The sequence below is a fragment of the Oncorhynchus mykiss genome, chromosome 32, assembly GCF_013265735.2.
Source record: "Oncorhynchus mykiss isolate Arlee chromosome 32, USDA_OmykA_1.1, whole genome shotgun sequence".
Lineage (NCBI taxonomy): Eukaryota > Metazoa > Chordata > Actinopteri > Salmoniformes > Salmonidae > Oncorhynchus > Oncorhynchus mykiss.
Genome location: NC_050572.1, coordinates 25,992,844 through 26,003,988, shown reverse-complemented (window position 1 = coordinate 26,003,988; position 11,145 = coordinate 25,992,844). Strand labels below are relative to the sequence as shown.

Sequence of the window (11,145 nt, the reverse complement as noted above, 5' to 3'; positions counted from 1 at the left end):
ACCGTTCCTTTGATGTGGTGAAGTTGTCCTGTCCCCTTAGCAGAAAAACACCCCCAAAGCATAATGTTTCCACCTCCATGTTTGACGGTGGGGATGGTGTCTTGGGGTCATAGGCAGCATTCCTCCTACTCCAAACACGGCGAGTTGAGTTGATGCCAAAGAGCTCCATTTTGGTCTCATCTGACCACAACACTTTCACCCAGTTGTCCTCTGAATCATTCAGATATTCATTGGCAAACTTCAGACGGGCATGTATATGTGCTTTCTTGAGCAGGGGGACCTTGCGGGCGCTACAGGATTCCAGTCCTTCACGGCGCAGTGTTTTACCAATTGTTTTCTTGGTGACTATGGTCCCAGCTGAAGCTGACTTCTTTCAGGATTGGGGGTGTAGTCCTCGCAAGTCCTCTGACGTCAGACAAATGGTTGGTAAATGATGTATGACTGCAGCTTTCTGGCTCCGGAGGAAATATGGGTCATTCCATGGATCCTTTGCAGTCATATATCTCTGTGTGATAAAAACAAAGTAGGACACAATGACAGTCATGACTATGGAGGATGCTGCAAAAAATAAAATAGTGCAGACAACGTGATCAAAACGTAAATAAATCGTATAGCTAGCTACCCTACAGTCCTCTAGAGCGCCCGGTCGAGAACCCACATCTGGTTAGTTGGAGCTAAACAATGAAGACTTATGTAATGGCGCACACCCTGAATCATCACACACTTCATTCAAGGGCTGACTGACTGATGTAGGTCAAAGACACACTATTGACATTTCTTCCCCAAAATACCCATATTTTTTTATCAATTAAATTGAAACAATCCATTTATATGTTAATTTAAAGTTCATTACCAAAGTAACTGAAATTATTGGAGGATTCTCGTCTATCTGTGTTGACATCTAGAAAGCACTAAAACTACAACTACCAGGAGTGCGGAGAGAGTAAGAAACAGCCAATAGAATTGTAGAATTGTCTTTGACGACACACATTTGGGGCTTTTTATGCGCGAACTGGCCATGCTCGAGCATAGAATTCGCGGTCAAAGTCTGGCTGTTAAGGAGAATTTTGTTTCACTGTTTATTAAGGTGGGTGTAATATAGCTAACGTTATCCGTACCAAAAATATGACTTAAAGATTGTAATTGTAGGTAATCTTGCCTGATTTATGATGGTACTGGTTTTACCTTAAACATTTTTTTTGTCAAGTGGTGATAGAATGTGTTACCTCAGCTTCAATCTTGGCTAAACGACATCGTTTAAAAAAAATACATTTGTTTTAACGTTAATTAGCAACCAACCTACAGTAACTAGTCAACGTTAAAGGTTGTTGCTCAGACATTGGTAACTTCATGTCTTTCATTGATGAAAATGTATGCAATTGTAAAAAAGAACATGGAGCTAATGGTGGATGACTTGTTGTTCCACAATAACGTTAACCATATTTGATCTGTTCAGCTTCAGACGGTGATTAACGTTAGTTGTCGTCGACCAATGAGTGTTTGTCTTGACACTTTTTACTTGCTGGTTAGGGATGCACACTTGATAGTCTGACGCAAATTATTTTATTGACCACACGACGTTGCTAGTAAAGTCATGAATTTACAGAAATAATATACACGTCACTTTGAAAGATAAGCTAAAGAAGCTAATTTTTCTACTTTGGTCAGCCATCAACTGATGCGTTTCCATTAACTACTTTTTAAACATTTTGTTTGCAGGGTGCTTTGCAAAATGAACGCTACCATCGGTATTTGAAGCGTTCAGTCGCCATTAACAATTATGAGCTTTGACGTTTTAAATTATTTCTCGTTGACTTCTGGCCTATTTAAAAAAAATTAAACTTAACGTTACGCTCTTGGTGTGGTGAGGTGCAGCATGCGAATAGCTAAACGGGCGGAGCTGCCTTGAACACGCGCTCCTCTTTGTTTGTAACTCGTCTCATTGACGTTAGTTGCAATCAAACGAAATAGCCATTAATTGATATTTTGGAAGCTATACGACAGTTTTGTGTTGACCCTGAAACGTTACCTATTATTTGTCAACCTCAAGACAACAGCTTTTGATTGCTGCAGGTGTCCCTCCCAATTTATCGCGAACTGTTTACACACCTCAGCATCATTGTCTGTCTTTTAGTAGCACAATTTCAGTCAAATTCCTGTACATTCAAATGTATGCGGCGATTCGCATTCTTCTTGCAGTTTGGCGTGCTCTCGAATTTGCGGCGGTTGGAACTTTTTCTTTTCTTTGTCCCCCTGTGGCTTATAGATAGATCGCTATGTGCACCATTGCAGCTTGTGTTGAATATCTCCTGCTTGAATATTCATAGATTAGGTTTGTTGGCTTCGTCTGGGTTATAGCTGCCAAATATCTCTACAGCTTCCCAATCGCATTTTCAATACCCTGCAATTTCGGAAAGCTCTAGCCTTTTTGTTCTAACCATGGCCTGTTAGTGCCATTCTGTTGCATGCATACTTTGAACTGAGACGCTGTAGATGGGCATTGAAGGGGCCAATCTACAGTAGTATTTTGATTGCATGTGGCTAATGTAGTTTAATGTGCCATGTAGTTATTTAGCTGTGAATGAATTCCAGACAGCTTTTTAAAATAGGCTACATTAATAGGGTGTTTGGTCGTTGTTGAACATGACCGAAGGATGTCGCCACTGAGTGGACCTGGTTTTGCTTTACCCTGCTGTTTCGTCAGTCTTCCACCTAAACACACAGTAAATTGTGTTTCTATCCCACTAGAGGGTGCTAGTGCTGTTATTCAGGCACCTTGTAAAGATGAGATGGAGTTTTCATCCAGTCCTTGGGAGTGTGGTTCTTCATGTTCAAGGATGTACTAATGCAATAGCAAGTGTTGGCACGCTTGGTTGTTGGGGTTAAGGCTGGGTTACTGTAAAGGCACTGACAACTGCTAGTGTTAAAAGGGCTGTAAGTAAATGTGACTAAACTTTCTTCCAGGTACATTGACTTGCTGTCCACTGCTGAAATGGCGGCCTCCTGTGGAGGTAGGTTGTGATTTTGAAAGCTGTGAAATTAGTAGTTTCTCACCCCTCCATCTGAAAGAAATGACCAAGTGGAAGCCAGTCTAATGATGCGCTTCCACTGTATTGTTTTGACCAGTCACGTCTATTCCCAGCAGTCCAGGTGACAGATGCATTGGTTTTTGGAGGGGGGAACCCTAGTTTAATGTCCACACAGTGGCCTTCTCTGTACCCTTTCTCCCTGTGACGTTCACTTTCTAGTTTCAGTTTTACCAATGACTGCCCCATTCCCTTATCTCTGTCAGCCTGCATGTATTCCTCATCTGGAGTTCATTTGTGTATACTGCTTTCTAGTCATGGCTCATTATATAACTATGGCTGATGTACAGTTTCTAGTCATATGCTGACTATATGCACTTATATATTTTCTGGACTCTGGCATTGCTGCTTCTGATTTTTGGATTATGTGTATATTGTTAGTTATTGCACTGTTGCAACACACGCAATTTGTTGCATCTCTGTGGCCCACCAATGAACTTTGATTTAATAACATGCACAATTTGTCCGCTCATAGATATTCAGGTTAAAGAGATTGACAAACGTGCATCTGGCCAGGCGTTTGAGGTGATCCTGGGCACTCCAGCTCCAGATGCCAAGGGAGAGTTCCCTCTGTCTCCCCCCAAGAAGAAGGACCTGTCCCTGGAGGAGATCCAGAGGAAACTGGAGGCTGCAGAGGAAAGGAGGAAGGTAGATTGTGCTCCAGTTAAAGATGCTAGACTGAGGTTTTGCTTATGGGTGTGCTCTTGAGCTAAAAGGGGTCCTCTAAAGGTAAAACTTGCTCAGAAAAAAGGTCACCTACCCTCACCCATGAATAAGGGTGTATATTGTTATCTAAAAACATATTTGGGGGGTGAAAATCCTAGCCTTGACTGACACATTTTGGGGAATGTATTTACTAGGTGTGGGAATAGGATATTAAATGGCTATGTTTTGATGGTTAACAATGTTATTTCACCAGCTATGTTGGGTGGTCACACAATTTGGGAAGTTTTTCAATCCCAAGCCCAAATATAGAAGTTGGTCAACTTGACCTGAGAGGCTACTGAAGTGTGACTTTGTCTGTTTCTTGGCTAGTTGCACTGTTTTGACCACATGCAGTTTTTCAATATTAGTTTGCTGTTGCTGTCTGCAACTAGCACAGACAAAGATTACCACTAATGGCCTGTCCCTTAAAAGAGCAGCTGAACACTTTCTTTCTTAATGATGCAAATATTTGGGGGTACAATGTGCTTGAACATGGAAAACCAAAAATATTTCAACCAGTAACTTTAATTTTATTTAAAATGAACACATTTATGTGCTCCTATAAAAAAATGTCAGCTTTTGAATCCTGAACTAATAATACAGCTAATTTATCACTAAGCATTTTGTGATTCTTTATGTTTAGTTGAACTGTTTTTTACTAGATAAAATAAGTCACTTAAATACTATTGTAACATATATTGGCTAATAGACTTGTCACAAATTGAATTGAGCAGTATAATACTTTTCTAATTAGGAACGTTACTTAAGAACAAATGCTTATTTTACAATGACGGCCGACCCCTCCCCTAACCCGGATGACGCTGGGCCGATTGTACACTGCCCTATGGGACTCCTGATCACGGCTGGTTGTGATGGTGCCCAGTATCAAATCAGGGTCTGTAGTGATGTCTCTAGAGGTTGACAGATTATGATTTTTAACGCAGACACCGGTTATTGGAGGACCAAAAAAAGCTGCTACATGGTGTACTGGTTGTTTCAATATTCCAGACATATTGCTCACCATATGTCTGCTGCAGATGGACAAGACTGAGCCACAAGTTTTCATCAGTCATGGCAATAAAGTGCTGTCTCCCTGTTAAAAAAAAAAAAAAAAAGCAAACAAGCTAATGAACAAAAACTGTACTTTTGGTACCACCAACTAGTGAACAAATAGTTATATCAATACCATATATTGCTTAATTATATCCTGAAATATAACTACCTTTAAATAAATATATATACTACTCAAAAATAAAGGGAACACTAAAATAACACTGTAGATCTGAATGAAATATTCTTATACTTATTTCTTTACATAGTTGAATGTGCTGACAAAATCACACAAATTATCAATGGAAATCAAATTTATCAACCCATGGAGGTCTGGATTTGGAGTCACACTCAAAATTAGTGGAAAACCACACCACAAGCTGATCCAACTTTGTAATGTCCTTTAAAACAAGTCAAAATGAGGCTCAGGTATGACCTCCCTACAACGCCTGGGCAAGCTCCTGATGTGGCGGATGGTCTCCTGAGGGATCTCCTCCCAGACCTGGACTAAAGCACCCGCCAACTCCTGGACAGTGTGGATGGAGCGAGACATGATGTGCTCAATTGGATTCAGGTCTTGGGAACGGGCTGCCCAGTCCATAGCATCAATGCCTTCCTCTTGCAGGAACTGCTGACACACTCCAGCCACATGAGGTCTAGCATTGTCTTGCATGAGGAGGAACCCAGGGCCAACCGCACCAGCATATGGTCTCACAAGGGGTCTGAGGATCTCATCTCGGTACCTAATGGCAGTCAGGCTACCTCTGGCGAGCACATGGAGGGCTGTGCGCCCCCCCCCCCCCCCAAAGAAATGCCATGCCACCCCACACCATGACTGACCCACCGCCAAACCGGTCATGCTGGAGGATGTTGCAGGCAGCAGAACTTTCTCCACGGCGTCTCCAGACTCTGTCACATGTGCTCAGTGTGAACCTGCTTTCATCTGTGACGAGCACAGGGCGACAGTGGCGAATTTGCCATTCTTGGTGTTCTCTGGCAAATGCCAAAAGTCCTGCAAAGTGTTGGGCTGTAAGCAAAACCCCACTTGTGGACGTCGGGCCCTCATACCACCCTCATGGAGTCTGTTTCTGACCGTTTGAGCAGACACATGCACATTTGTGGCCTGCTGGAGGTCATTTTGCAGTGCTCTGGCAGTGCTCCTCCTTGCACAAAGGCGGAGGTAGCGGTCCTGCTGCTGGGTTGTTGCCCTCCTACGGCCTCCTCCACGTCTCCTGATGTACTGGCCTGTCTCCTGGTAGCGCCTCCATGCTCTGGGCACTACGCTGACACACAGCAAACCTTCTTGCCACAGCTCGCATTGAGCTGCACTACCTGAGCCACTTGTGTGGTTGTAGACTCCGTCTCATGCTACCACTAGAGTGAAAGCACCGCCAGCTTTCAAGTCACAAACATCAGCCAGGAAGCATTGGAACTGAAGTGGTCTGGTCACCACCTGCAGAACCACTCCTTTATTGGGGGTGTCTTGCTAATTGCCTATAATTTCCACCTATTGTCTATTCCATTTGCACAACAGCATGTGAAATTTATTGTCAATCAGTGTTGCTTCCTAAGTGGACAGTTTGATTTCACAGTGACTTGGAGTTACATTGTGTTGTAAGTGTTCCCTTTATATGAGCAGTATAGATAGATAGAGCTAGTGTGTGGATACACGTTAACCTTTTGCCATGATGCATTACATGCCTCTATGCCTGAGATTAACTAGAGGGGGCCCAGAACATAATTGCACAATTTGTAGACTGCGAATTGACCGACAAGCCCAAACTGATATTTGACTAAACCTAATCCTTGCTTATATTTGTATAGGATAACCTTTTTAGAGGGGTAATACTTTGGAACAAATGTACCAAATTAAAATCACTTGGTGCTGGTTTTTATTAATGTCCAGCCTCAACATTATTTACTCTGAACTTGGGGGCTGTATCTGGCCTGGTTTCTGCCTTTTGGGGAGCCCTGCTCTACAGTATTGCAGTAGTCAAATGTTTTGTTGGGTGTCAATCAAGCTCCTCTCCCCCTTGCGCCATCCTCCAGTCCCATGAAGCAGAGGTTCTGAAGCACCTAGCTGAGAAGAGGGAGCATGAGAAGGAGGTGCAAAGGAAAGCCATGGAAGAGAACAACAACTTCAGCAAGATAGCTGAGGAGAAGCTTAACCAGAAGATGGAAGCCAACAAAGAGAACAAGGAGGCCCTTCAGGCAGCCATGAGTGAGAAGTTCAAGGAGAAGGTATGTTGGCCTCTTGCTATCGTTTACATGCAAACCGTTCTTGCAGTGACAGTCTGACCCTGCTACCAGTTGTAGCAGGGGGGGGGGGGGGTCTCAAGGACTTGATCACTTATCTCTGTGTTCAGAGTTGGGAGACCTCAGTGAGAAATCAAAATGTTGATTACTTCTAACAGTTAACACCAATGTCACTGGTCAACCATGACAGATTGTTGATGGAAAATATGAATATACGTTGTTGTCACTGACAAGCCACGCTTTGTACGGTCTGTTTAAATGTTTTGAAGGATAATGTCACTGTTTTGAACGTCTATTTCTTCTCAGGACAAGAAACTGGAAGAGGTGCGGGCCAAGAAGGAAACCAAAGAGGGCGGTGCCGAGAACTGAATATCTGTCTATTGGGGATTGTATACTAGAGGGTTTTTTACATATCCAAAGATTGATTTATATTTAGTTAATGGCCAGTATTTTTGTCTTCACTGCCACCTACCTTTTTGAAGAAAATAATAAAGTTCTCCCTGTTTGTGAATTCAATTACTCTCCTGCTATAAGTGTACTTGCAATAGCTTTACATGTGGCTATTTTTGTTCCCTTGTTGCTTCTATTCCATGGCTGTCTAAGTTACTAGCTGTCAATTCCTCTCAATGCATTGGAGAGGAGCTAAAGTCCTTTGAGAGAAATTGAGGAGACAAGGGTTTGACCGCTAGTGACCATTTCATACAGACCATTTCTTTGGCTATTTAGCTTTTGTCATTGCATCTTCAGACCTAATGAAAATTGGCAGTATATGTACTTCAAGGAAGCATGTCTCTATGCATAGGTCCTTGACATGATCTCTTCCATAGTGCCGTTTTGGAATCTTGTCTCTGTTACATCTGGCTAATAATAGTTATTGATCAATGGTTGTTCATCTGTGTTGGTAACATGTTGATCGATTTCACCTTTTTCACTGCAGGTGTTGTATGGCATCTTTTACTATTCAGAGAACTGCTAGTCTCTTTTAAAGGTCTGTGGCACCCTGATCCTATTCCCTAATGCACTACCCAAAGTAGTGCACTGAATAGGGTGCCATTCAACTCACCCCAAGTCTAATCTTTGTGCCACTGCAGTTTTTTTTTTTTGCTTATGTGAAGTGGGGTTTGGTCTCAAAGCACATGACTTTGCTGTTGTAGGTCCATGAATTAACTTTTTTTTTCCCCCCCAGGCTTGTGTATCTATGATGTTACTGGAAGACTGGGCCTACACATGGAATGCAATTTGGCATCTCAATAGATAATGTTACTAGTTGACTTAACGGTTGTACTAAACAATAAATACAATTGTCAAAACCCCTTCCATGTGTGCTTTATTGATACCTGTGCTGCTTCAGATTTCTGCCGTTTGAATCCCATCCTTTGATGCATAGCTATAACAGATTATTGCATTCTGTGGATCTAGATGTCCTGGAATCCATACTTCTGTTTAGATTCCAGGCTAAGGTTTATTTTTGACTATGCAATTCGGGTAAGAACAAACTTATTTACAATGACTGCCAAACCCAGATGATGCTTGGCCAATTGTGCCCTGCCCTATGCGCTTCTGCTTGGATTTGAACCAGGGACTGTAGTGAAGCCCCTTGCACTGAGATGTAGTGCCTTGGACCTTTGCCGTTTTAACATGACCCAAAGGTCAAGGAAGGATGTTGTGTTTAATCTTTGGTCCGTGTGTGTATTTACATTGTCAATGGGCCTAGCTTTATGGTTCTCTTGACGTTTCTGAAGTCTTGTCAATTAGTGTGGTTTTCTACTCCATGCGCCATCTAGTGGGGTTTGGGAGGGGAGAAAGCGCTGGACAGTATTCACTTTTTTTTTTGTCTGGTTCAGACAAAGGAAAATAAACGAAGGATTTACTTTCTCTAAGCTGAGCAGGGGTGTAATGTAAACGTTTTGGTGTAGCTGTACTTTATATTTGACAACTTACTCCACTACATTCCTAAAGAGGTGTACTTTTTACTCCATTTTCCCTGACACCCAAAAGTACTCGTTACATTTTGAATGCTTAACAGGACAGAAATGGTCCAATTCACACTTATCAAGAGAACATCCCTACTGCCTCTGATTTGGCAGACTCACTAAACATGTTTAATTTGTAAATGTGTTTTGGCAATCTGTAAATGAATACAATCATGCAGTCTGGTTTGCCTAGTATAAGGAATTAAATATGTTTTACTCTTGATACTGAAGTATATTTACAACCAAATACTTCCAGACTTACTGAAGTATTTTACTGGGTGACTTTCACTTGAGTCATTCTCAATTCTCTTTTACCTTTACTCAAGTATGACGACTGGGCACTTTTCCCACCATAGAATGAGAATCGATTTTTGCAGTTGCTGGGAACAAATGCATTCTGCCCTAGCTTCATTTGACTCTCGGCTCAAGTGTTTCGATTTGGTTGCATAAAATGTCACTAGCGTTATAGTAATGTTTTCTGCATGGAATGCAAACAGGAACCATAAATATCAGTTTGAGCAATGTGGCTTCTCTCCCTGGTGGGAGTTGATAGGTTCACAGCTAGGGATGCATTGATACTTTTGTTTAGGGTATGTGGACACCCCTTCAAATGAGTGGATTTCGCTATTTACCACCACATCCGTTGCTGACAGGCATATAAAACTGAGTGCACAGGCATGAAATCTCCATAATCAACTAAGTGCTGTTATGGTGAAGTGGAAATGTCTAGGCTCAGCCGTGAAGTGCTAGGCCACCCAAGCTCAGAACGGGAGGGCTGAAGCACGTAGCTGGTAATAATTGTCTCCTCGGTTGCAACACTCACTACAGAGTTCCAAACTGCCTCTGGAAGCAATGTCGGCACAACTTTTCATTGAAATGGGTTTCCATGGCCGAACAGCCGCACACAAGCTAAGATCACTAAGATCACTATGCGCAATGCCAAGCGTCTGCTGTAGTGGTGTAAAGCTCTCCGCCATTGGACTCTGGAGCAGTGGAAACGCATTCTCTGGAGTGATGAATCACGCTTCCCAATCTGGCAGTTCGAAGGACTAATCTGCGTTTGGCGGATTCCAGGAGAACGCTACCTGCTCCAATGCATAGTGCCAATTGTAAAGTTTGGTTCCAGTGAAGGGAAATCTTAACGCTACAGCATACAATGACATTCTATAAGATTCTGTGCTTCCAACTTTGTGGCAACAGTTTGGGAAGGCCCTTTCCTGTTTCAGCATTACAATGCCCCCCGTGTACAAAGCGAAGTCCATACAGAAATGGTTTGTCGATCGGTGTGGAAGAACTTGACTAACCACATCGAACACCTTTGGGATGAATTGGAACGCTGACTGCGAGCCAGGCCTAATCGCCCAACATCAGTGCCCAACCTCACTAATGCTCTTCTGGCTGAATGCAAGCAAGTCCCCGCAGCAATGTTCCAACATGTAGTGGAAAGCCTTCCCAGAAGAGTGGGGGCTGTTATAGCAGCAAAGGGGGAACCAACTCCATATTAATGCCCATGATTTTGGAATAAGATGTTCGATGAGCAGGTGGCCACATATATCTCAAGGGATCCAGAAGAAAAAGTACTTATTTTCTGTCATATCTAGGAACACATAATCTAATATTGCGTGTCGCTAGCTGTCAATCATCCACTCAGGTTGACTCCAAACAATGGTAAGTCATTCTGGAAGATTTTGGGGAGCAGTGGTTCCACTGACAGACAATCTTCACATTTCTTCTGCAAGGGACCTAGGATGGTAGACAGATATGCAGCGTTTTAGCATGCATCTCAAGCCACACAGAAGTAATGTCCGGAGGCCATCATGAAGAGTGCAGACTGCAAAATACAAACAGCACATAGGAATATTGAACATAGAAGTAGCATAGTAAGACCACTAGGTGGCAATGTTTCACTTAATTCAAGAAACAGCACTATCTAGTTTCTCATATCTCCACTCTTTTCAGGATAAAATATTCACCTTCTCCTTTCATTATATCAATCTCAAATGTTCCCTTTGAGACATCCATCTCTCACCTTATCAACAAACAACCATTTTGTCAAAGGCTATATTAACAAGTCT

At 42.5% G+C, this 11,145-nt stretch overlaps 1 protein-coding gene across 1 annotated transcript; it reads left to right on the top strand.

Moving 5' to 3' along the window:
• Window positions 1-991: 991 nt before the first annotated feature.
• LOC110488175 (stathmin) lies at window positions 992-8,411 on the top strand. Its single transcript, XM_021560268.2, has 5 exons — window positions 992-1,087; window positions 2,965-3,011; window positions 3,562-3,734; window positions 6,891-7,082; window positions 7,404-8,411. Exons 2-5 carry the CDS (start codon window positions 2,993-2,995, stop codon window positions 7,464-7,466), a joined length of 447 nt encoding a protein of 148 aa, XP_021415943.1. The 5' UTR covers window positions 992-1,087; window positions 2,965-2,992; the 3' UTR covers window positions 7,467-8,411.
• The last annotated feature ends 2,734 nt before the right edge of the window (window positions 8,412-11,145 follow it).

What these genes read in the sequence shown, in the direction of transcription:
- LOC110488175 (XM_021560268.2), top strand. An exon ending in CTGCAGAGGAAAGGAGGAAG is followed by an intron (nt 3,735 to 6,890) that starts GTAGATTGTGCT and finishes GCCATCCTCCAG; the next exon opens with TCCCATGAAGCAGAGGTTCT. An exon ending in GTGAGAAGTTCAAGGAGAAG is followed by an intron (nt 7,083 to 7,403) that starts GTATGTTGGCCT and finishes ATTTCTTCTCAG; the next exon opens with GACAAGAAACTGGAAGAGGT.